The sequence below is a fragment of the Cebus imitator genome, unplaced genomic scaffold (assembly GCF_001604975.1).
Source record: "Cebus imitator isolate Cc_AM_T3 unplaced genomic scaffold, Cebus_imitator-1.0 Scaffold304, whole genome shotgun sequence".
Taxonomy (NCBI): Eukaryota; Metazoa; Chordata; class Mammalia; order Primates; family Cebidae; genus Cebus; species Cebus imitator.
The window spans coordinates 1,730,239-1,757,491 of record NW_016107619.1 but is presented as its reverse complement, the minus strand read 5'-3'; the positions used below and the strand labels follow the sequence as shown (position 1 = coordinate 1,757,491).

General features: G+C 40.9%; 1 protein-coding gene across 1 annotated transcript in view; it reads right to left on the bottom strand.

Annotated features, from left to right (window-relative positions):
• Window positions 1–27,253, bottom strand: part of CNTNAP2 (contactin associated protein 2) — a 1,742,807-nt gene that overhangs the window by 232,183 nt on the left and 1,483,371 nt on the right. Inside the window, exon 25 of the mRNA XM_017502914.1 lies at window positions 12,557–12,793. Coding sequence (XP_017358403.1) covers window positions 12,557–12,793 — 237 coding nt within the window. The remainder of the gene's footprint in view (window positions 1–12,556; window positions 12,794–27,253) is intronic.

Sequence of the window (27,253 nt, the reverse complement as noted above, 5' to 3'; positions counted from 1 at the left end):
TAAGATACTCAAGGAACCAACATGATTTGCTAACGATCTCAATAATAACCTCAAGAGGACATTTCAGGATCTATTCAAATTTAATCTCAAGTGTGTTTGCTGCTTTAATGATGTTCCAGGCCAAGTGATTCATGCCAACTCCATGGCAGAGACAGGAATTTAATCAGGGTCATGCATTCAAGTGTTGGCTGACTGTGAATACAGAACTGCACGTCATGAATTAATATAACTCCTAGGTCTAAAGTCTTGCTGGACTGTTGTGAGTATTGAGCTTCTGGATAACGCATCTCACTGCTACTGAGAGAGATGGGCGAGCACTAATGTCAACAGGTGGAAGGGAAAAGCCTTTGCTGTTGGTGATGGCAACACCAGGCGGATAGAAAGGTTCTGTCTAGGATTTCCTGGCAGCTGTTGAAGGACAACAGTTTATATTTTGCAGGACTCTCACTGAAGAGGATTTCAACTTTGGGACCTCTGACTCAGTGATTAATACACTTAATAATAATTTGCATTTTATAACATTAATGCTTTTCAAAGCACTTTTACATACATCAGCTCATTTGATCCTCACAATCTTGTGAATAATGAATTTTATATAATTAGTGCCATTTATAAAGAAACAACGCCTAGTTAAAATTATTCACTTTACTTTTTAATAATGTTAAAATTGGAATTCAAGTTATTCTTGTTCCACTGTTCTATATAATATAAGCTTCCCTCTTGAATCAGGATAAACTCAAAAAGTACAAATTCCTCTTTTCTTTAAACAAAATTAGTTTAGAATAGTGTTGTTCGTGTTTCTGGTCATAAACCCAGGGTGGAAAGAAATAGAAGACATGAAAGAACATTTTGGTGCCTTTGAGGATTGCTGAGAAATGATTCACATAAAGGCTAGAATCTGGTATTTCTCTGTAGGCTATACTTGGCCCAACTCCCTGGGGAGAAACACAGGAAGTGAGATTGGCCACCGGAGTAGATAAATCATAAGTCATTCGTACAAGTCTAAAGTGAGCAAATTTGCCTAAACTTCAGAATACTAAAATAAAATTTAGTAATGTTAAAATGGATAAAAATAAGTTCTGAGAAGACCTCTTTTAACAAAAATCAAAGATAAACTTATTTACATATCAATTTGTTATTTTTAAATTTTTATTTATTTTTTTATAGAGAGGGGGTCTAACTGTGTTACCCAAGCTGGTCTCAAACTCCTGGGCTCAAGCAATCCTCCTGCTTTAGCTTCCCAAAATGCTGGAAATTAATAGGCACAAGCCACTGTGCCCAGTTTATATATCAATTTGATGATCTATCTTTGAAGTTGTATCTTTAAAAGGTTATGTTTAAGGTAGAAATACTCAAAAAGAAGGTGTCCACTGGGTTCATATAAAATTATCTGGAAATGGGAGTAAGGGAAGAAAACTGCAAGGAGATGTGTGTATTTTGAGAAAATCACATTAATTATTAGAATAAATTTTTGAAAATTGGAAAAAATTCCCTACTGTTTTCATATTAGAAATTAAAGAAGGCAAAGCCTCATGAAATATTATTGACTGATGGAATATAATTTGAAAAATAGTTGAGCTGATCTAAATCCTAAAATATTTTGTCTACTATTAATTTCTAAAGCAATTCAATTTTATAATATTAAAAGCAAGTAAGTGGGCAGGGCATGGTGGATCATGCCTGTAATCTCAGCTCTTTGGGAGGTTAAGGTAGGAGGATACCCTGATGCCAGGAGTTTGGGACCAGCCTGGGCAAAACAATGAGACCCCTTCTACAAAAAATTAAAATATTAGCAGGATATGGTGGCACATGCCCGTCGTCCCAGCTGCCCTGGGGGTTAAGGTGGGAGGATCACTTGAGCCCAGGAGGCTGAGGCTGTAGTAAGCCATCATTGCACCACTGAGCTCCAGCCAGGGCAACAAAGCTCAAAACCTACCTCAAAAAAAAAAAAAAAAAGCATATAAGTATTTCTTATAAAAATCAATTGTATTATTTCAAAGATAATTTAAAAAATTGAGCTGTTTTAAAACTTTTGTCTTTAGGCTCTAATGATACATGTTTTTCAGAGTCTTCTCCCTTAACCCAAACCACGCCCTCAGAATTAGGTGCAACCCACCATTCTCTGCCACGCTGTCCTTGGACAAGACTTTGAAGGTGGCCCTCCCGGTAGAACGTTCAGCATGGGGTGTCCAAGGGGTCTCTTACTCGGCCTTCTGGCTTATTTTCCTGGATGCTGCAGTTGGGTCTATCCCCTCTATTGCATTCCCAGCCTAGTCTTATTCATCCTGTCCTTCCTTGCTGGCAATCCACTGCTTCCCACACAGCAGGCTGTCAGTACAAGCTCTCATAATTCACTAACCATGTGCTCCGTGTATATGAAAGAATAAAATTATTATTAATGATCAAACTGCTTGAACTTACTTCGTTCACACGGAATGTAGGATGTTAAATTGTACTCCCAATAATTTAATTTAATTGAGAGTCTTTGCCTTATAGAACTTAAAGCCACCTTATATTCAGTAAACATATCCCTTGGAAGAGTAGCTAGAAAATATTGTTAGCCAAGTTAAACATTTCACTATATCCTGTGCCCATTCCTCTTGAGAAAATGAAGATAATACATTTAAAATGCGAAGAAAAGGATGGCTCAGAGAGAGCAGCTAGCTCTTAACAATTTCTGTTTCCTCAGGATTTGGTTTTAACTAGAAAAAAAGTAAAATGCCTGTTTATCTAAATCAAACACTATTACAACCAAATAGAATTAGTAGAGGTAAAAATACGTGAATGAGTTCAAAGCCAGGTTGATTTCTAAGATGGGTAGGCTATAGGAGTATAGTCTCAGACCTGAACATTTAAGAAAGTAAATTTTCTGTAGCCAAGGAATGCCTGGAATGAGCCCAGTTGCTAAGGCCAGAGCTGCCTGTTGGAAATGATAAGCGTGCAAAGCAGTTGTGGAGTGAAGAAATTGCATGTCAGAGGCAGGTCTTCACGGTCCATAGATGTGATGAAGTACTCAAGGGCAGTGTGGACGTTGGTGAATGGGCCTGCTCGCAGGGCAGCCAAACATGTGAGCAATCTAAAAGCAAAACCCTCAGGACAATTTATCAGACCAGTTCCTTTTCGGCTCGTGAAAGAAAAGAAATGTAGAGTTTCAACTCAAGTCATGGAGCTAATATGTGGGAAAGGATAAAGAGTGTTATTTCTGTGAACTTCACATTATTGAGAGCTCTGATCATTGCTGAGGAACAGGAAATAAAAACAGCCAACAACATACACAAATAAAACACGCACGAAAAAAAATCAGCCGTGTCCCTGCACTGGTGGGGATTAGAAAAGCACACAAACTTGAAAAAAAAAAAGCTATTTATCCTACAACCAAAGCAAAATCGAACACTGTGTCCTGTATTACCTTTAGAAAATTTTACAGAGGATTTGCTTTTTACCCACGGAACTTTTAAATCTCTTTCTCTAAGAAAGTTAATTGGCTAGGTTTTCTCAAATATCTGGGACCCAAAAGAGAACCTCAGGCTAGGGGTGAATGTTATTTTACCACCACAAAAATTCTAAAACAAAGCCACTTAATACTTGGCAGCTATCTCTAAAGCTCTGACTTTTTGGAATTAAATCCAAACTCTTTTCTTTTTCCGTACATATTTTTGAACTTCTATCCATTTGTGGACTTTTATCCATAAATATTCTGACTTTTTGGCTCTTCCCTTCTTTTTTTATTTTTTAAGCAGATTATTTTCATATGTTACTGTGTTAGGGTTCTCTAGAGGGGCATAATCAATAGGATACATAGATATAGACGTAGGAGGGGGAGATTTGTTATGGGAATTGGCTCATGCAATTATGGCAGCTGAGAAGTCCCACGCGTCATCTACATGAGGGAGACCCTGGGGTGCCAGTTACGTGGCTCAGTCCAAGTCCAAAGGCCTCAGAACCAGAGAAGTCAATGGTGTAACTCTTAGCCAAGGCCAAAGGCATGAGAATCTGGTATAAATTGTGAAGCCCAAAGGCTAGGGAGCCTGGAGTTACCCCAGAACAGTATATCCTAGCTCTAGCAGATAGATAGACACTTCCACCTTTTCTCTGTTTTTGTCCTCTGCAGCCCCCAGCAGACTGAATAATGGCTTCCCACATTGAGGGCAGCTCTTCCCCACCTCATCCACTCACAGTCACAAGCTAATCTTCCCACAGACATACCTCAAAACAATGCTTTATGGATTTCTAGGTGTAGGGGCTAAAGCAGCTCCTTCTTGGATGCTAATCCACCACGTTGGCTCCTGAATAACCCAGGTCCATAAGGACACTAAGTTTTCAATTTTATCTACTGTTAAAATTGTTAGAGCAACTTCTGCTCTTGGGAGACTTGCTTCTGAAGCAGGTAGACCCTTTCTCTACAGTGTATAAGCCCTGGGTCTGAGGAGGTAAAGAGATCCACCATCTCATCTTGTAGATACCAGAGATGTGGCTTCTGTTTGCAAGTCCTATTCAATTGTTTGTTTGTTTGTTTTCTTCTGAGAAACTGGATTTGCCAGACTCTTTCTTTGGCCTCTCAGCTCCCTCGGCCTTTGGGGATAGTTTGCATAGCCTGCTTACTGTGGAATACTAGGTAATCTTAATCCAGTCAAATTGACACTTAAAAATAATCATCACAGTTAACATGATACTTTTAAGTTGCATCCCAAGGTCTGAAGATTTAAGAAATATATTGAGAGAAGGGACATGCTTTTTCTTCTTGAATAACTCTCTAAGAAGAAAAGAAAAAAAGTGTTCTATTCTCGTTCCTTTGGGCCTTCGCCCAAATCTATCAAACCTCCTGTTCCAGCTGAAAATGAAGAAGAAGGCTGTGAAAAGTTTCTCTCCCTACTGATGTGAAACTGTCCTCCAAGCTGGGATTATGAAGTCTAGGTAGGTAAACCTGAGAAAAAATGGCCATTGTCACTAACAGCTTAGCTGGCTTCACATAGGGGTGAATTCTAAGATGCATAATTCCAATATTTCTCTTCATTCTCTCCCTCACTTGTTTATAATATTTTGTATTAATTAATTTTCTCTCCAACCTTTTCTAAAAGGGTAGGCCATGGATTTACTCTGGTCCCTATTCCATACTGAGAGCTGTGGAACACAATTTGTTCAGTTCTCCAGTCACTTCTGGCAAACCCACTGCCTCACATCCAACAATAAATGTTTCTCTAGGAGCAAGATGGAAAATCTTCTTTCTTAGAGGCATAACCTGGACTTGAGCCTGAGGTCTCTTTGAGCAAAAAGGAGTCTGCAACCTTTCTTTTCTTCTCTTTCTTTTTTTCTTTTCCTTTCTTTCTCTCCTCCCTCCCTCCCTCCCTTCCTTCCCTTTCTCTTTCTTTCTCTTTCTCTTTCTCTCTTTCTTTTTCTTTCTTTCCTCTGTCTTGCTCTGTTGCCCAGGCTGAAGTGCAGTGGCACAATCTCGGCTGATTGAAGCCTCAACCTCCTGAGTTCAAGCATCTCAGCCTCCCATCTCAGCCTCCCAAGTAGCTAGGACTGCAGGCGTGTGCCACCACACCTGGCTAATTTTGTTTATGTTTTTGTACAGACGAGGTCTCACTATGTTGCCCAGGCTGGGCTCAAACTCCTGGACTCACATGATCCTCCCACCTGCGCTTATCAGAGTGCTGGGATTCAGCTGTGAGCCAGTGTGTCTGGCTATCAGTGCTTTCTTGTCTCCTGATGGGCCCTGAGGCAGGAGGGGATGCAGGAGTTACTAAGGTGACCCAACTTGGCTCTTGGAAGGACTGGATACATTGCACCAAGACTTGAGCTACTTGACATGACCGGTGGAATACAGTGGGCATTGTTTCCAATTGCATCTTCCAGAATCTCTGCATACTTCTTAGTCCTCCAGGGCTTCAGAATACTTTTACTGTGACCACAGTTAAGTAGCGATGACATTTTATGACACTGTTCCTGAAGGACCAAAATGACAATCCAGTACTCAAGGACCACCAAAAAAAATGCCAGTTAGGCATTTGACATTTAAAGCTATTAGGGAAGGACTGAAGGACAACATGAATTAAATAAAAACAAAAACACAAACCAAAAAGCAAAGAGGTGCTAAGAATGAAAAGGGACATTTGCTGTTGGATGGCTGTGTGCCAGATCCTTCATATGGAAATTCATTCACATTCTTCCGTGTGATTTTCAAGGTGTCCTTAAGAGGTAGGTACTATACATTCCTGAAGATAAGGCTTGGTGACAAAGAATTTTCCTAAGGTTACACAAGAAGCAAGTGAGAAAGATGGATTCAAACTGACATCTAATTCCACCATCATTTTCTAGGTTGGGGCTTGAATTGGCTCTAAACAATTTCTTCTACCACTTTAATAATATGGATTATAAAATATTACCTAATTTCACAATACTCATCGGGAGAATAGGACACTTAGCTGGACCACAGGGAGGGTGGCATGTATTTGTGTGACTGTAACTGATGGTAACACTGCAATGATTGAATGATTATTCAACTCTTGGCCACGTGGCAGTCCTGTGACTTTTGTTCTTCAAGTTTTGGCCTTTAAGCAATAAACAAATGAATGTTTGAGAAGGAAACAGGACTCCTCTTTAAACTCAGAAAATGGTTTCAGAGTGATTAAAAAAATATATTTTTCAACTGCAGTTCTGGGTTGGCACATGAACATGAACATTTTTATAGTTAAAAAAAGTACAGATGAGGGAATCTGGAGATATCTTTGTGTCTCTTGATGACAAGTTCTTGCTTTACTTGGCTCACTGAAAGGATCATAATGAAGAACTGTTTTCAGCAGGTTGGGTGATATCCAATTCACATGTATTCCTATCATATATTCTAGACTTTCCTGATTTTGCATCTATAAACCATTAAAGTGCTTGGGAAACTTCAGTGCAGTCAGATTCAACTGTACATTCAAGACCTCTTGGCACATTAGGTGTTTAGTGAATGTTTGTTCAATAAATGAGTCAACGAATGAATAAACCTTACACCTAAATGTGGCAAAAAAAAGTCTCTGTTCAATTCTTGTATTCTGTTTTTTCTTATGATAAATTCTGCATCCAGTAAGATTCTATTTTTTTTAACTCAACCACAATAACCAAAAAGCTTTAAGACTAGAGGCTATGATTTTAGTTGCCATACAGCGGAAGGAAAGGGTGTCTTGCCACTTACTGGTATATGAACCTTGGGGCAGGCTACCACAACCATTTACTTCTCAGTACAGTGGGAGCAATAGTAATAGCAACTATTTCACCAGGTTGTGGTGAGGATTAAATGATGCCAACAATTAGAAAGCTTAGCACACTGCTTAGCAGTCAAGTTCTCAATAAATACCAGCTGCTATCCTTGTTCAGAGCAAGAATGGAGAAGATGGCAGATTTTTATTAGCACTTGTATTATTTTCCTAGGAAGCCAGAAGTCTGAAAGCAAGGTGTTCTCAGGGCTACGTTTCTTCCAAAACTCTAGGGAAGAATCTTTCCTTGGCTCTTCTAACCTCTGGCAGCCTCAGGAGTTCCTTGGCTTGGGACAGTGTAACTCCAGTCTCTGCTTCCGACTTCACACGGTTTTCTTTCTGTGTGTCTGTGTGCATTTCTGTGCCCTTTCCTCTTCTTCCCTCTTCTTATGAGGACACACTCATTGGATTTAGTGTCCACCCTAACCTAGTATGACCCACTTTAACATAATCACATCTGCAAAGAACTTACTTCCAAACAAGGTCATATTCTGAAGTTCCAGGTGGACATGAATTTGGGGGACACTATTCAATCTCCCTGAGAGAGGCTATACTTCAACCACGAAAGGGAAACAGAAATTGTTGCCCCCACTATAGGTCTATTATTTTCCCTCTTGCTTAAAAACACAGAGAAGACACAGAGAGTGTACTTCAAATTATGCTTCAAATTTGTGGTTAGTAATAAAAGTGACATTGATCACTATAAAATGCTTGAGTGTTGTGGGATCTGACTCTCCAAGAAAAAGCAATTTTAATGTTAGAAAACCATCTTTGGCATGACCCAGCAACTATCCATTCGGTCCCAAATAATCCTGGGGATGACAGACCCACAGTTAAAACCTTCCACGTAGGCTGGGCTGATTCTCACCTCAGCCTCAGCCAATGGGCTGTCAAGGAATTCTGGCATGGAAGGGACCAGCCTCCATCCAGTTAAATTGCTGCTGGTTGATGAATGTGCTGAGAAGATGCTGCACAGCTATCTGCAGACAGATGGAGAGAATGCCTGCATGGTCTAGTTGAAGGGTTTCCAGAACGCCCTTATGCTATCTCCAAACCATAAAATGCTCCCCAGCCAGCACTCCTACTTAAGATGCAAGTAGTCCTGGGAAAGTTAACACCTTAACTGGTGGACGAATTTTTATGGATCCATTTGAAAAGGGCCTCTGGGCTGGGTGTGGTGGCTCATGCTGTAATCCCAGCATGTCGGGAGGCCGAGGTGGGCAGATCACCTGAGGTCAGGAGTTTGAGACTAGCCTGACCAACATGGTGAAACCTGTCTCTACTAAAAATACAAAAATTAGCTGGATGTGGTGGTGGGTGCCTGTAATCCCAGCTACTTGGGAGGCTGAGGCAGTAGAATCACTTGAACCTGGGAGGCAGAAGTTGCAGTGAGCACTCCAGTCTGGGTGACAAGAGCTAAACTGAATCAAAAAAAGAAAGAAAGAAAGGAAGGAAGAAAAAAAAAAAAAGAAAGAAAAAGGAAGGAAGGAAGGAGAGGAGAGGGGACGAGAGAAGAAAAAGGGCTCTCTGGAAGGAGTTTTGGATAAGAGGTTAGAGGAAGTCGCCTGCCTGTATGGTTTTTGCTTGTGGGAAATAACGACTGTCAGTGTATCATCTACAATGCAGAGGAGATGATCATGAAGAATCTGCTCAAATCCAGCCCTGTCTCCCGAGCTCAGTGAAGTGGCAGGACATGGTAATTTGATTTACACATTCAACTGTATACTCCAGCAAAAGACAGAGAGAGGGAAAGTAGGTATGGAATACGAGAGACAGAGACAGAGAGAGGGATCAATGTAGAAATAAAGAGTGTGCTTATGGTGAGGGGAGAGGGAGGGAGGAGGAGAAGGGAAGAAGAAGAGGAGGAGGATGGGGAGGATGGGGAGGAGGAGAGGAGAGAAAAACAGAGATAATTCAAATAGTATGGGCTGTCTGTCCACCATTCTCCTGGGTGGGCTAATGCTACATAGGAAGAGACCTAACTGATCTGTCCTTGGGCTATTTTGGGCCTCAAGCCAGTCCTAGCGTGAGCCTCTCACATAGCTGAGCATGATGCTAGTGTCTTGAGGTTTTTATTTTCATTCAACCTGACCCCAACAAGGCAGCCCTTCCTCCAGTGCCCATCTGAAGTGGATCTCTTTGGCTGCTTCTGGAAAATGTGTTCTGCTAAATGTATTGAGACTTAACAAATGTATTGTTAAATGTATTGAGATTTTCAAGGGTAATATAATTATATAAAATTTTCATCTGGCCATGCTACTCCGTTCCAGAAAATACAACTAGATGGTACAATAATTTCTAATTAATAGCTAGATATTTTATGACCAGAGATAGTTACCCCTCAAATGTCTGGGGTAACAACTCTGCCTTCTACTATTATTTTTTTAAAGAAGAAAAAAATAATGATGTTAGAGGAAATCCATCATTGTGTAAAGACTGGAAAATGTAGCTAAGCAAAAACAAAATAAAACACATGCACACATATGTTTATTGCAGCACTATTTACAATAGCAAAGATTTGGAAACAACCCAAATGCCCGTCAATGATAGACTGGATAAAGAAAACATGGCACATATATACCATGAAATACTATGCAGCCATAAAAAAGAATGAGTTCATATCCTTTGCAGGGACATGGATGAAGCTGGAAATCAGTATTCTCAGCAAACTAACACAGGAACAGAAAACCAAACACTGCATGTTCTCACTTATAAGTGGGAGTTGAACAATGAGAACACATGGACACAGGGAGGGGAATATCACACACTTGGGGCCTGTCGGGGGTAGAGGGCAAGGGGAAAGAGATCATTAGGATAAATACCTAATGCATGCAGGGCATAAAACCTAGATGATGGGTTGACAGGTGCAGCAAACCCCATTTCACATTTAAACCTATGTAACGAACCTGTACTTTCTGTACATGTACTCCATAACTTAAAGTAAAATGAAATAAGAAAAAATACTAGTATTTTTATCCTCCTACAAAAAATAACCACAGTTAATATTTTGGCATGTATTCTCACAGTTTGTTTTCCTCACCTCTGTGTGTGTGTGTGTGTGTGTGTGTGTGTGTGTGTGTTTTATTTTGTATAAACACGCAATCCCGCTGTGTATGGTAGGTTGGGCCTTGCTTCATTCACTTGGCACAATATTAGGGATGTTTTCCACATCTGCAAACATAGACACATACTATCAAAGGAAGGCCAGAGAAGGCCTTACATAGAACTCCTTCTTTAGCCAGTGAGCATGGCTACTCTTTGTAGGGGCTGAGCTGTTTGGCTGAAGCACCAGCGTGCGGCGGGGGTCACAGGAACTGCCATGCAGGCACCAGGCTACCTGGGGAGTGAGGCCTAGAGCAGAGGCAGCACCAGGCTAGGAGATCCTTCCAGTCTCTGGCGGAGCTCGCCTCTGTGCAGACAAAGCTTTCCTGGACAGCTGCGGGACTCCTCTGCACAGTACCACTGCTATTCTCCCAAGTCAAGAAGATACTTGACTCATAAGGATACTCATAAATGATTTCCAAAGATGTTTTGCAGTCTTCTATTTAAATTTTTTGGTTAAAGCTACTAATTGAATCAATTGTAAACTCATTCTACTAAACAGATAATAAGGAAACATTTAGATGTCTTCTGTGTAAACGTGTTGAAATAATGTCAGAGGCAACACACAGGCTTCATTTAACTTTATTTCCAATGTGGGCTAAACTGGAGAGGATATTCCCCTGCCTTTCTATTCATGACTATTGCCTATTAACCTCCAGAGGTTTTGTGTGAGCTACCATGTTTAACCTAATTCTCCAAAAATAAAGGGATGGTGATTTTCTTTAAATTGGTACTCACGCAGTGGAATCTCTCAGGCATTAGTGCTTACTTGATTGCATTCAGACATTACTTTGGCAAGGAAATGACTGCATTAAATTAGCATCAAGCACAATGAATGGTAATTGCAAGACTGTCATTTCTACAAGTGCAAAATTAATGTGTTCTGCAGGCCCATTCCATTGTGTGCCATGGGAAAATCATGGAACCATGTTGTTCCGAACAGAAAAATGCACTGTAATAGCACTGTTAATGTGCTATGGTATTATTCTGCAATGGTGTTCCTTTCCACCTTTGTTGTTGTCTCATGCTCATTTTTCATACCCTGTCTGACCTAATTTGTATGCTCATATTATAGCCCTGCCAGACAGTAGCCTGGATGTACGGAGAATGTTATGAAACAATTCCTCCTTCTGTGTGTGGCATCTTGTGTGAATAATGCCAATGTAAACAACCCTCCATGTATTCATCAGAGTCTGAATAGGCTACTTACGTAAAGCTCCTTATTAAGAGATGAACCAACCGTTCACAGAAAACGCTACCCAAATGCTATACATCCATTTAGAAAGAGAAGAGTGATTTACATGCATTTCAATGGCAGCTTAGGGAAAGCACCAGCTCCTCCTCTCTTTATCCCTCTTGTTAATATACGGGAAGTTAAGCCACAGACCAAGTGAGTAACTTTCTTCTGGTCATGGAGGATCACAGGGTATAGCTCAAATGATAACATGCATATGCATGGGCTCTTGTACTCTGCTCATTGGCTCTGCAGAATCTACTGGGGATTAAAGGAATTATTCAAGACTGGGGAGAGAGATCCAAGATGGCTGATCACTAGCAGCTCGGGATTGTAGCTCCCACTGAAAGACTAAAATAACCAAGTAATAACAGATGTGCTAAGCTGACCAATTAGATGTGGTTTTTCAGTATTTTTGCAGTTTAGCTTAGGCTGAATGCCACTCAAAGTCATCCTGACTAAGGTTAATAACAATGATGTCAATGACTGACCAGAGGAGCTTTCTGGTGAGTAGAGCTTGACTCCAGTATCTTAGCAACGAAAGGGGGTGGGGGCATCAAGACCACTGGGCTGCACTGGCTGATTCACTACAGCAATCGACAGATCAATCAATCTATTGGAGATCTTAGTGTGGGAGGGTCAGGCCTGAGTCCCCTTTTGGAGGCCACCTATTTTGTCACTCACCATTAAGATGTAATGAAGCTGTCTTTGTAGGGCTTCAGGCAGTGAATAATTTGCTGGAATCTGGAAGAAATTCTGTACCAAACACAAAGCTTCTCTCATCTTATAGAACAAAAATGATTAGGAAATGATTTTGGTTGGAAACTTCCTACCTAAGTTGAGAGAAAAATTGTGATCATCTTAGGTACGCTTCTGATCAGAATAAGGTACAGTTGTTTACAGATGAAAAAAACAATAAATAGATGATTTGGGCTTAAAAAGATGTGCAAAATGGCTCTGGGAATGGGTTCTGCCTTACCTTTGTTGCAAAACGTCCCGTCATATGCAGTACTGGAGCAATCGCAGGAGTAGCCGTGGTACCTCTCCAGGCATTTGCCTCCATTTTCACAGTTCGTTCCATAGCTGGTGCAGTGGCCCGAGCACCCGGATATGAACCCGGACGTGACCTTTGCTCTTTCCTCCAGGTCAAGTGTCACCCCATTCATCCTCAAGGAGCGGATGCAGCCCAGGAAGCCCTGCTGGCCCCCAGCACCACCTGGGAATGACAGAAGGCACGGAGTTCAGAGGGAATAACCTGCTATTGCTTGTTTTAGTCTTCATTTTTTTTTTTTTTTTGAGTCGGAGTTTCGCTCTTGTTACCCAGGCCGGAGTGCAATGGCACGATCTCGGCTCACCGCAACCTCCGCCTCCTGGGTTCAGGCAATTCTCCTGCCTCAGCCTCCTGAGTAGCTGGGATTACAGGCACGTGCCACCATGCCCAGCTAATGTTTTGTATTTTTAGTAGAGATGGGGTTTCACCATGTTGACCAGGATGGTCTCGATCTCTTGACCTCGTGATCCACCCACCTCGGCCTCCCAAAGTGCTGGGATTACAGGCGTGAGCCACCGCGCCCGACCCTATTCTTCATATTTTGAATAACTATGGTAGGAGATGAGACTGCATGGTGCATCTAGTATTGCCACTTTCAAGTTGGTCCTATCCAAATAGAGAAAGTTGAAGCTTCTCTTTCCTTAGGCTATAATGCCTAATTAAAAGAGGCTGTGTCTTCTGAGAGGCAACACATTTGCTATAGAAATTAAATATTTGGAGATACACAAAAATTATATAAGCTGTTTTGGAAGTCTAATCTGGTTCCTTATAGAAAAAGGGTTTATAGAAATCTCTAGGCCAGGCACAGTGGTTTATGCCTGTTATCCCAGCACTTTGGGGGGCCAAGGCAGGTGGATCACAAGGTCAGGAGATTGATACCATCTGGACAACATGGGGAAACCTCCTCTCTACTAAAAATACAAAACATCAACCAGGCTTGGTGGTGCACACCCACCTACTTGGGAGGCTGAGGCAGGGGAATCGCTTGAACCCAGGAGGCATAGGGTACAGTGAACTGAGATTGCACCACTGCACTCCAGCCTGGTATCTCACAGCATTGAGTTCTACAGCATTACTTATTGAAAAAAATATGAACGAAGAGACATGAATGTATTAGCATAGTTAATAAGTCAATTAGCTGGAAGGCATAAATCCATTTGAAATGTGATTGTAGATCTTAGTTCTTCTCTCAAGAGATGCTTTGCTTTTAATTTCATGTCAAGACTACCCAAGGCTCCTTGTCTGGGTTAGCTGGAAGTTGGAATTGATAATTTTACACAGAAGTCAGCTATACCACATTTATTGCTAGGTTAGATCAGATTTCATTGCCTTTCTTTTTTTTTTTTCCTTTTTTTGAGACAGAGTCTCACTCTGTCACCCAGGCTGGAGTGCAGTGGTGCGATCCTGGCTCACGGCAACCTTTGCCTCCCGGGTTCAAGCAATTCCCCTGCCTCAGCCTCCTGAGTAGCTGAGATTACAGGTGCACACCACTACACCCCACCGATTTTTGCATTTTTAGTAGAGACAGGGTTTCACTATGTTGGTCAGGCTATTCCTGAACACCTGACCTTGTGATCTACCTACCTCGGCCTCCCAAAGTGCTAGAATTACAGGCATGAGCCACTGTGCCTGGCCAGCCATCATTGCTTTTGTCTAAATGTCATTATTACAAGACATATAGCATAACAAGCACGTTCACTGTGATTTTTGGAGTAAGTTATAGAGTTGGACTGAGATTCATGAGCATGAAAATATTAAAATATTCCCCAGAAATTTCATAGAAAGATTCATTGAAGCATTCTATCACAAGTGGATTTAATTGTGTCTGTAGTATTCTTAGCTATAATTTTTTTAAAAAGCAGCTGGTATAAAAGGAGGAACTCAAATTTATATACATGTTTGTATCTTGGAGTAACAACTTTTCTGGAAATGAATCTAAAATGAACAGCAGGTAAAACTGTTGAAGCAAATAGCTGATGAGGATTTAGAAAAGAAGATACTGTTAATAAAAATAAAACCCAAGTTACTCTTTCATTGAGGGCTATATGCTAGGCACTCTATTTAGCACTCTATATACGTTAGTCACCTGGTCCTCACAACAACATATCAAAGTAGATATTATTTGCATTCTTCCCATTTTCTCCACAGATGGAGAAACTAAGGCTTAGAGAAGTTAAAAAGTTTACTCAAGGACTCATAGTTCCTGAGTGGCAATTGTATCATATCTGTCTTATTCCCAAGCAACAAACAGGATTTAGTGTCTTAACCCTTGTTCTGTGCAGACCACCTAATACCTAGAAGAACTTTCGAGTCAGGGGCCTCATAGATGCACATGTTTCTGAGATGTAGATTTGGATGTCTTTAAAAATGGAGTAGTCAATAGGGTTACTGGAATTTGAGTAAGATCAGTAGGCTGGGGATTGATTCTCATCACTTACTTTATTATCTTAAGAAAAGTCATAAACTCCAGTAAATTCATCAGACAGGACTGGAAGGTCAAAGGCTTTTAGTGGCAGGGATGAATTAGCACCTGCTTATGCCTGTAAACCCCATCAGTGAAATGGCAAATGAGCTGCTCTACCATCTCTGTAAACCCAAGCCTTGCAATTCTCTCATTGGGTGACACATTGATTTGAATCATGACTCTCCTGCAAGCATTTGATTTCTTCTGAAATATTTGAATAGAGAAGTAAAGAGAGTCCAGTGCCTTTTTTTGATCAAAGCTATGAAATAGTAGATGGCAAAAGAAGTTATTAAAAACAACCACTTTGAAGGACCATTTTACTATCTGCTCGTCAACTGGGCTTCACACCTCTATGCTGTAAAGAATTAGGGCCTTAGCCTGATTTAGAAGAATTTCAACCCACTAGTCACTCTTTGTATGTTAGAAATTCAGTTTAACTTCTAATATTATGGCTTTTGTCCTTCCAATAAAGGCTTTCCAAAAGGCATTTTATTAAATGAATGTCTGGCCTTAAAAATGTTTCATTACTAGTCAATTAAGACAATTACATCCTATAAAAATGTGCTAAAACATAAAAATCACTTTGCGATCTCCCCGTCTCCTTTTGCCTGATGGCCAATGTAATAGTCCTTGTGGCAATCATAAACGTACTGTTTATGGAGAAGTACAATACAAAACAGATTCTGTTACGCTACTCAAATTTCATTACTTTTACTTTTAGGGAACAGCGTTTTCTATTTTTTTCTATAAATATACATATGTGCTTTTTAAAAAGAGGAAGAAATGGGACCATAAGGTACACACTGTTTTGAAACTTGCTTTTTGCACTTAATATATCATGAAACATTTTCCAAGCAATAAATGTACAACTAAAACACCGTGCTTAGTATCTGCATCCATTCTGTGAACGCACTGTCACTTCTTTTGCTCTTGCACATTGAACTTCTACATTTTAAAAAATTTCCACTTTATATGATACTGTAATAATATCATCTTCATGAAAACCTTTGCATACCTGTTGCCCAGTTTTTTCCTTAAAATTGATTCTTGAGAATTAATCACACTTTTAAGTCGAATTGCTAGGTTGAAAGGCATATACATTTTAAAGGCATCTGAAATATATTTTCTTCTAAGAAGAATTAACCAATTTCTAATTCACCAGTAGGGTATGAAATGATCACTGTCTCCACACAATTCTAATGTTGGTCAGTGTCCTTTTGTATTCATGTCAGTGTGCTTGACAGGGGCAAAAAGAGTTCACTGTTTAAATTTGCATTGCCTCAACTACTTGAGTTATTTTCCTGTTTTCACTTTTATTATTTTTTTATTTCTTTGTGACCTTTGCTTTTTGCTGGGAATAGAAGAAGGTATATTTCTTATTGATTCATAACAATACGGGCTTTAACTCTTTGTTATAAATAACTCTGTTGCAACTGTGTCTTTTCAGTTTGTGTCTTTTGACTTCTATGTGGTGTTACTTTTTCCTTATGAAAGTTTTGGATCTTTTTGTAGTCACACCAACCTGTCTTATTTGTGTGATTTCTGCTTTTGGTCATGGTTTTATAAAGACCTTCTGTAATACAAAATAATGTAATTATTCAACTATATTTTCTTCTAGCACTTTTGTGATTTTAATTCTGCCCACATGTTAACCTTTTATCTATCTGGGATGTATTTTAATTTGGAAACAATTGGTATCTCATGGATCTTCAGCAGTGACTGAGAATTTGAAAAGACTCTAAATAAACGTTAATAGGATGAAGAATGGAAATATTTTTCAAAGGGTCAATTGGCAGAGCAAATAAATCTAGAGTAGATCATATGTTTATTACATCATTAAGGCAAATCTTTAGATGTATTCATGGATACTTAATTATTTAGTATACAAGGTTCATTTCAGGAAGGATTTAGCGGGCAGAGTTTTTGTACTCTGCTTCTGTGTTGGTTCTTGGGTCTTTGGTCTTCCTAGGCTCTACACAGATCCATCTCTCTTCCTGCACTTGTGTTTGTGGAATCTTTCCCTCTCAGGTATATCTACTGTTTCCACTCAGTTGTGTGGCTTTTCTCAAATTACACAATCTCTCTCAGCATCAGTTTCCTCATCCGAAGAAAGGAGGCTGAACTCAATGGTGTCTCTGACTCTTTCCAGCTCTGAATTGCGCTGGCTCACAGTTTACTAGCTTTCCATCTGGGCCTGTGCTGTTTTTACCCAAATTTCAGTAAATACTCTCAGATTCTCTTAAATCTCTTCCTTGATTGCTTTTTCTTTCTTTGTACCAATGTCTGACTTTTTTTATTCCTCTTTTAACGGTGTAACATGACTGCAGTCTAATTTGTATTTGTTGTGTTCATTAAATAAAGTTTTGTACTCCCTCTTCATAATTTATAAAGCATGTGAGTGAAATATCGTTTCTTTCTCTATAAAGGAAAACTAAATAAATTAAGCTCTTTTCTTACTTAGGTAGTCCTTGATTTATTTAAATGGGGCAGTGAGCTAGAAAGTACTTTTCATGATCTAGTTGATATGAAGAAAAATCTTTTGTCCTGAAAATGGTCATTATATATTATGTAAAAGACATTGATGCACTAGAACCAGTGAACATTATTTGAGCTTCGCTTATGCACTCTGTAGAAATCTTTCTTGGTGACAAATGTTGTAAGTTTAAATTATAGGTCTTCAAGCAAAAACGCTACTTAACCTTTGTTAATTAGAAAATCAACACATTGTCATTGGAGAGAGCCCCCTGCCATGCAGGGGCTTCATGCACATTAGTCAGACCTGTGATAATTAACCAAGGTGAGATGTGGGTTTAATTCCTAAATCATTTTTTCATGTGAAATGCTTTGCAAGTGTTGCAATTAAAGATTAATTATGAAAATGCTGTAACTACCCATAATGAATAATACAACCGTAAAATGCACAGAAGAGTGGGGCAAACAAAATCAGCTACTAAATTAAACAAAAAGGGCAAACATAATGATCAAGAGGAATTATAAAAATACACTGTCCTCAAACTCAGAACTTAATAGTTTTCTAAGGAGCTAAGTGGGTCCCTGAGTACTTTTGCTCAAAGAGACTGGTCACTAATTCACCACAGCAAGGAATCACACATAAAATCTAATTTATTCATTCAAAAAATATTTATGTCATGCCTACTATGAGGCAGGCCCCGTTTTAGATGTTTTGTTTGTCTGCTTTATAGTAATAAAGCAAAACACACAAAAGTCTCTGCCCTTGTAGAGCTTATATTCTTGCAGGGGGAAAGAGAAATTTAACAACAAACTCAATAAGAAAATCCAATAGACTGTGTGTTTGAAGGTGGTAACCGCTATGGAGAAAAAGTCGCAGGGGTAAGTGGGATCCAGAGTTGGAGAGGGGTGGGGGAGGCTGCAACTTTAAGTAGGGTGGTTAGGATAGGTCCCACTGAGAAAGTGACAGAAAGGGGATCATGAGCTTGGTCATGGAGAGAGGGCTCCAGGAAAAGAGGTAAGGGGGCGCCAGCCTGCAAGTAGGGGAGCTATGTTGGGAGGGAAGGAAGGGTGAGATGAGAGGGGCTGCAGGATGCTCAGAAGAGCAAAGCTGTTGCACGATCAGCTCATGAGCGAAAGGCACCAGGAAAGCCATTTCTAAAATGATGATGAGCACAGGCTTCTTGTGGCAGGTTAATCCCAATGTGATCACAAACAGCTGCACGATGATGCCAGGCACCATTTGATGTATGGGAGACAGCAAGCAGGGATGAGGAAAGCATGAACTGTGGTCGCAAAGATCTACTTCTGTGTGTTGGCTTTGCTGTTCAGGGTGTGTGAGCTTCCCAGGTCCTCCTTGGGCCTCAGTCTCCTTATGTGTGGCATTGGCATAACAGTATGCACTTGGCAGGAGTGTGTTAATAACAGATGATAATGCAGATCTTTGCATTAATTCTAGTTACTGGTAGCTGTTATGATTATTGCTATTACTGAGTATAAGCGCATTCTATAGAAGCAAAGAGTTGGAAAAAATTAAATATGGCTGAGATGATGTATATATAAATCTGATACCAGAGGTATCAGGAGTGCTATGGACTGAACTGTGTCCCCTCAAAATTCATCTGTTGAATCCCTAACCTCCAATGTGACTGCAATTGAATATAGAGCCTTTAAAGAAGTAATTAACATTAAATGAGGCCATAAAGGTGAGACCTAATCCAATAGAACTAATGTCTTTCTAAGAAGAGGAATGGACACTTGGGGAAGCTGCTGCACAGAGAAAAGATCAAAGGATGACACGGCGAGAAGACAGCAGTTCTGAAAATCAAGAAGAGAAGCCTCAGAAGAAAGCAACCCTACTGACACATCGAGCTTCCAGAACTGTGAGAATGTTTACTCTTTAAGCCACCAGGCTATGGTGTTTTCTAGGGCAGCCCAAGCAGACTAAGACAACAAGGAAGGGTTATCAAGCTTGGGGTGATCCAGACCCCCCTGAGAAAGTGACCTTGGGGGTCCCTCCTCTCACTGCACTGCTTCCATGGAAAGTACAGAGTTAGGGCCAGATGTGGTGGCTCACACCTGTAATCCCAGCAGTTTGGGAGGTCAAAGCAAGAGGATCACTGGAGGTTAGGAGTTTGAGAGCAGCCTGGCCAACATGGTGAAAACTTGTTTCTACTAAAAAAAAAAAAAATACAAAAATTAGCCAGACGCGGTGGCACATGCCTGTAGTCCCAGCTGCGTAGAAGGCTGAGGCAGGCAAATCACTTGAACCCGGGAGGTGGAGGTTGCAATGAGCCAAGATTGAGCCCCTGCACACCAGCCTGGGTGACAGAGTGAAACTTTGTCTTAAAAAAAAAAGACAGCACAGAGTTAGGATGGGTGTTGTTGCTATCTTATCTTCCACGGAGGGCTGTGTTCGGACTGGAGAGCTGTGAAGTAGCATAGAGGTCTGGAGCCTGGCACTGGAAAGGTATGAGTGACTGGTGGGAAAAAGGGCGAGGGTTCCTCTGTGTCTAGCTGAGCCACTCTGACCATGGCTCTCTGGCATGGCAGCCCCATCTGCCCTGGGTAGGTCAGGGGGAAAATGCAGCTGTGTGTTTGGGCGGGCTAGGCCTACCCGAGTTGCAATTCTGTACCTCTTGTTTCTCCTGTTCTATATCCTACCATTGTTTCTTAGGTCTGAATCATCAACTTGAACCCATTAAAAAAAAACAACAACAAAAAACTGTGGTGGGCTGGGTGCAGTGGCTCACTCCTGTAATCCCAGCACTTTAGGAAGCCAAGGCAGGCAGATCACCTGTGGTCAGGAGTTTGAGACCAGCCTGGACAACATGGTAAAACGCTGTCTCTACTAAAAACACAAAAATTAGCCGGTCCTGGTGGCATGCACCTATAATCTCAGTTTCCCAGGAGGCTGAGGCAGGAGAATCGCTTGAACCCAGGAAGCACAGGCTGCAGTGAGCCAAGATTGTGCCATTGCACTCCAGACTAGGCAACAGAACAAGACTCTGTCACAACAAAACAAAACAAAAAACAAAACACCTGTGGTGTCAGTGGAGGTGTGTAAAATATAAACGCAGTTATCTGGTTGAACTGAGAACAGCAGAATGGCCAAGAGTCTTCAGTGGTGGAGAGAGTTAAAAGAAATTGCTCCATATTCTTTAGTGCAGAGCTGCAAGACTGACAAGTATTGATCAGTGATTTCTCTGTCAGTTAGATATTGGAGGGCAAATATGAAGAAAAAGCTTTCACATACTGAGAGAACTGGGGTTTGGAAAATTGCATTTTCAGATAATGCTCATGAGTGCTCATTCAGAACTCCATCAACAGGATAGATTTTTTTTTAGTTCATTATTATTGCATGGATTTTCTTGTGTCCTCAGAGTAAAGGACATGCAGAACATGTGAATCCAAACTATTAACCTAGAAGAAAGCTTCAAATTACAGACAGAAGGCACACTGGGTTTCGATAGTAGAAAGCACTCTGATGTGTCTAAATGTGGAGTATTATGCAATGGGGGTGGACCAGAGAGGTCTGAATTAATTGTAGAGGCTATGGTGGCAGGATGAATGCGATGAAATATTACCTATTTTAAAAGCTAATATTTATCAAATACTAGATGTATCCGGCACTATTCCAGAACTTTGCATGTGTTCACTCTCAGAGCTAGATATTACGGTTATCTGCATTTTACAGACGAGTGAACCAAGAATAAGAGTTAATTTATTTGATGTCATACAGCCAGTAAGTAGCCAGAACTCACACCCAGGCTGGCTGGCTTCTAAGCCTGCACTCTTACTGTGATCTGGGTGCCACTTTGATTTTGGGGCTTACATAATATGAGGCACTTCCTTCTCCTACGTCTGATATGCTTCTAGACATTGTTGTGCTTAGGTATGAAAACTGCTGATAGACTGATTAACACTTGCGGCAAGACATTCACCACCTGCCAGAACACTGTCTTTTTTTTTTTTTTTTTTTTTTTTTTTTTTTTTTTTGAGACACGGTCTTCCTCTTTGGCCCAGGCTGAGTGCAGTGGTACAATCATGGTTCACAGCAGCCTTGACCTCCCAAGCTCAAGCAATCCTCCTCTTTCAGCCTGCTGGGACTCTGGGATTATAGGCACATGTCACCAAGCCTGATTAATTAAAAATTTTTTTTGTAGAGACAAGGTCTTGCTATGTTGCTCAGGCTGGTCTTAAACTCCTGGATACAAAGGCTCCTCCCGCCTCGGCCTCCGAAAGTGTTGGGACCACAGGCGTGAGCCACTGCACCCAGGCAGACCATTGTCTCTAAAGCTACGAGGATGGTTGAAGCTGAAGGGGAAATGCCATGCTCACAGAGCCAGGAACGTAGACGCCCAAAATAATCTCAAAGCCAACGAAGACAAGACACTTTTTTGATGCTGCCATTGACATCACATTTATTTCTTAGTGCAAAAGTTTGATACTACAGTTTTGCAACGAAGGCAGCTATGAGCTTTGGCCACTGCTAAAATGGTCGATGATTAATCCCTCTCCTAAGCGCAGTCTGACAGCACTGATTTCAGAAGCCATTGCTTTGCAGTGGGACCTACAGTTCCAAGTTGCTTTTGAAAGTGGGGAAATAAAAGAATAGAGTGCTAAACCACGACTTCCTAGTTGGATCCAAACTTCAAATTATCAACAGTTATTTTAATAAATGCCAATAAACCCAGACTTCAAATCTATCAGCCTAGAACTCTTGTCTAAATATACTTTTGCGAATATCATTACGTTATTGTTCATATTATGTGTCCTGCTGGTGAGTTTTGTCATCTTTGAAACAAAATAAACACCCTGTTTCTGCTGATCTTAACGTATCTCCCCTTCCCTCTCTCCTGTTTCCATCTGTCTTTTAAAGTCTTTATTTAAAACATTCATATCTGGTCTTTTTAAATCCAGAGTCAAGAATCTCTGGTGTTATTATCTAGCTGACACCTTGTTCTCTTCACTCTCAGACTTCACACACAAGCCTTTGTGGATGTTAGTCCCAGGTCAAACCCAGGATGGATCCGGGAGTGATTAGCAAAGCTCTGCTGACCCAGCCTCATGGATGGATGAGCCCTCCAAAGCAAGGGGGTGGAGGAAACAGAAGAGAAGCTTGGGGACTGAGGAAAAGGGAAAAGAGACGGGAGTTGGCAGAGAGGCTGAGAAAACAGAACCATGGAGTGTTTCGATGTCAAGATTTCAAGGATGGCATGGTGACAATTGTTAAATAAAAGTGAGAGGTTAAGGAAAATCAGACAACAGTAAGAGGCCATTGGATTTGGTTATTTTTGAGACAGATACTTCAATACAGTAATAAGATGCTAACTAGTGAAGGAATGGGTAGTGAGAGACTAGATTTCGTTGGTATAGACACACCACTGGTTTAAGAATCAATGACAGTGGACGATGGCTGTCCTCTGTTTAGGTGGGAGTGAGGTACTTTGAAGTTGTGCTTGTGTATGGGGAGGTGGGTGAGGGACATGGGGTAAAAACAAGAAAGTGTTGAGAGGGATGACAATGATGACAATGTCAGAGTTTGTCCTGAGGCAGGAGTTTTTCTTTGACCCCTCAACGTTCCAGGAGGAGCTCAGTGCAGGCCCTGAACTTTTGCTTCTCCTTATGGGAAGACAGTAATAATGAAGGCATTTGGAAATCTCAAGGGAATATACTTGGACTCACAAGGAGAAGTGACAGGGCCTTTGAGGACAGCAAACACCATGAAATAAGGGCAAGAAGCAGAGCTGAAGACGCAGAACCAATGGGAGCAGAAAATCGCAGCATTTGTATAATAGACACCTTCATTATGGTGCCAACATGAAGTGGCAGCAAAGTTAGCAGAATCATACCTTCCTGATATTGGAGAAGTGGGGCAATGACAAACTATATGAATAAGAATTAGGTGGAGGCCAGGCATAGTGGCTCACACCTGTAATCCCAGCACTTTGGAAGGCTGAGGTGGGAGGATCACTTGAGGTCAGGAGTTCGAGACCAGCCTGCCCAACATGGTGAAACCCTCTCTCTACTAAAAATACAAAAAATCAGCTGGGCATGGTGGCAGGCACCTGTAATTCTAGCTACTGGGGAGGCTGGGGCAGGAGAACCGCTTGAACCCGGGAGGCAGAGGTTGTAGTGAGCAGAGGTGGTGCCACTGCACTCCAGCCTGGGTGACAGTGCGAGACTCCATCTCAAAATAAAAAAAAAGAATTAGTTGGAGATATTGAAGTGAAAAATCTATAATTGTCAAAATAAAGACATCCCTGGAGGGGCTGAGTGACAGAACAGGTAGAGCTGATGAGCATTTCTGTGGGTTGGGATGTTGGGTTGAGACACCTTCCATGAAGACAACAGGAATGGAGAAAGAGAATAAAAGAAGAATAAAAGAAAAGTCAAGAACTATGGAGGGTAGAAGTGTGAACATCTGCATAATAGTACCTTCATACGAAGTGAAAAGAATAAACACGGGCAAGAAACTATTGAAGAAATAATGACTTAAGAATTTCCAGAATAAGCAATATTAGACTTCCAATGGAAGGATCTCATGAAGGGCTTAAACAGGGTAGGTAAGAAAAACAGCAACAATAAAACCCCCAAAACAACACCTTCATCAACAGCTGTGGATCTGAACCAGGGACCCATAGCCCCTGAGATCCTTCCGATCCATGTACAGCAGTCAAGTTTTGAGAACACAGATGGGAAAAACATTTCATTTTTTTTTCACTATGAAATCAAAATTATAGGAGTAATTGGTCCAAATGGATTTATAAAAGGTTCAACAATTTTTATCTAAGAGGAACATTTAAACTAAAGGATACAAACACCTATACAAAAATATACCAGGTTATAACAGGAATATTAACAAGAATAAGAAGGCTAGCATAGCAGTTTGTTTGTTTGTTTATCTATTTAATGTTTTTCAGAGTTAGGGTCTCACTCCGTCCCCAGTGAGTGCAGTAGTGCAATCATGGCTCACTGTAGCTTTGACCTCCTGGGTTCAAGCCATCCTGCCGCAGCTGCAGAGTAGCTGAGACTATAGGCACACATCATTACACCTGGCTGGTGTAGTCGTTTTCTCTCTCACTCTGTCTCTCTCTCTCTTTTTTTCTTTTGTTTTTTGAGATAGAGTCTCACTCTGTTGCCCTGGCTGGAGTGCTATGGCACATTCACGGCTCTCTGCAGCCTAGACCTCCTGGGCTCAGGTGATCCTCCTACCTCAGCTTCCCAAGTAGCTGATATTACACGTGTGTGCCACCACCTCCAGCCAATTTTTAAATTTTTTGTAGAGATAGAGTTTCACCATGTTGCCCAGGCTGGTCTTGAACTCCTGGGCACAAGAGATTTGCCAGTCTCAGCCTCCCAAAATGCTGGAATTACAGGTGTGAGCCACCGAATCCAGCTGTGGAGTAGTTTTAAGAACAGAAACAAAGCTGGGAGTTAAAAAAAATCATAAGGAATAAAGATGGAAATTATATACTGGTACAAGGAACAATAAACCAAGAAGATCATGAACACATCTAACTAGCAAAATAGACTTCAATTATCCAAAGCTACCATTGATAGAACTATTGATGGAAATTCAGTTAATAAAGTTTAAAATTTACACTCAGAAACAGATCAAGCAGTGCTTAGTAAAATTAGATCCACACGTACCCTATGACTCAGTAATTCTGGGGACAGAACAGATAGAGCTGATGAGCATTTTCATGGGTTGGGATATTGGGTCAAGAAAACTTCCATGAAGACAACAGGAATGGATAAAGAGATTAAAGAATAAAAGAAAAGTCAAGAACGATGGAGGGCAGAAGTGTCAATATCTGCATAATATTAGTTTCCAAAGAAAAGAATAAACACATGCACACACATGTGTGCACACACACACACACACAAGACGTCCTCCTCACACAGGTGATGGAGAACGTACATAAATATATTCGCTGAAGGGTTATTCGCAGTGGGGGAGTTGCAGGAAACCTAGGTATTCATCATTAGGGGATAGAATAAATGACGCGTGGTAAGTACACATAATGAGGCACAATGCACATAGTATTCAGAGAACTACACAAATAGATCTTAACAACATAAGGCGGAGGGAAGAGAGTAAGAAACAGAATGAGATTTGTAGGACAATGCCATCTATATAAAGCATGGCACACAAGAGGCAACATGGAATTTCAAGAATGATATGTATGCTTTGAACAAATATATAGAGAGTGGGACTAGAAGGCCATCCATGAAATACATTTCAATGGGTGCCGGCGACGGTGAGAGGGTGAAGCTGCCAATGCTGAAGAAAAGAGAAAACATAATAAAGCGAAATTGAAATGAAAGAGGAATATTGTCCGGATGTGAGTATAGGACCATGAAGGGAAGAGACCCACGCAATAGCTTGTACATCAGGGGGCCTTGAAACCACGAAGGAGGAGCAGAAACAAAACTGAGATGAAAAGACGAGGGAAGCATCTGATGGGAAACAACCCTGTTTACCTGAATGTGGAATAATAAACATGAGCCTCTTTTTTTTCCCCATGTTCTTAATGTACTATGGGAGGAACTATGGGGCTGTGAGGACCTATCCCTTCTTCAACATTTGTGTCATTGATACTAATTTTTTTTTTTTTTTTTTTTTGAGATGGAGTCTTACTTTGTTGTCAGGCTGGAGAGCGGTGGCGTGATCTCAGCTCACTGCAACCTCTGCCTCCTGGGTCCAGGCAATTCTCCTGCCTCAGCCTCCTGAGTAGCTTGGACTAGAGGTGCCCACCACCATGCCTGGCTAATTTTTGTATTTTTAGTAGAGATGGGATTTCACCATGTAGGTCAGGATGGTCTGAATCTTTTGACCTTGGGAACTGCCCACTTTGGCCTCCCAAAGCACTGGGATTACAGGTGTGGGCCACCGCACCAGGCCAAAACTAATTTTTTATTACAATCTTTTTCTGTGGGACAGTGGCCATTTATTATCATGAAGTTTAGCTCAGTCCTTATTGGAAAGATAAAAAATCTGTATGAGAAATTGTTTGATGTATTTCTTGAAAAATATTTTTCTATATTGATAGCAAAAGTGGTACCTTTACATTAAAATGTCTTCTCTGCATCAGACCATTCCGATTGCAATGAGAACGTTGGAAAGACCAGAGTCTCTGAAGCATTTGGTCTCATGGCTCATGAGAAGGTGAACCTTTACTTGCTTAGGTTCAAAATGTTCATCTTAAAGTTCCTACCCATATAATATGGTTAACAGATGATCTTTGAGTTTGTTGGGAGCTCAAAAGACATGAAAGGTACACTGTTGATTTGATTATTTGGAAGCACTTTTAAAAAAGCAAAAATCGTACCTCTCATCACTCACTTCATATGGTAGTTCTCTAACTGAAAGGTAGCTGGGATTGCAAAAGCCAATTAGTTTTGATACCTAAAGGGCAAAGGGCAGAAAATGTACATGGCAACTATAGGTGGGAAGGGGCCGTCCTTTGGCTGTATTGCGGGTAGCAGGTAGAGATGGTTCTATTGAGAAGAGAGCAGCGGACTTGAGTGTGGTGGCCGGCAGGTTAAGAATAGAATACAGTGCTGTTGCAATTGGCTTGCCAGTATTTTATTGAAGATTTTTGCATCTATGTTCATCATGGATATTGGCCTGAAGTTTTCTTTTCTTGTTGAGTCTCTGCTGGGTTTTGGTATCAGGATGATGT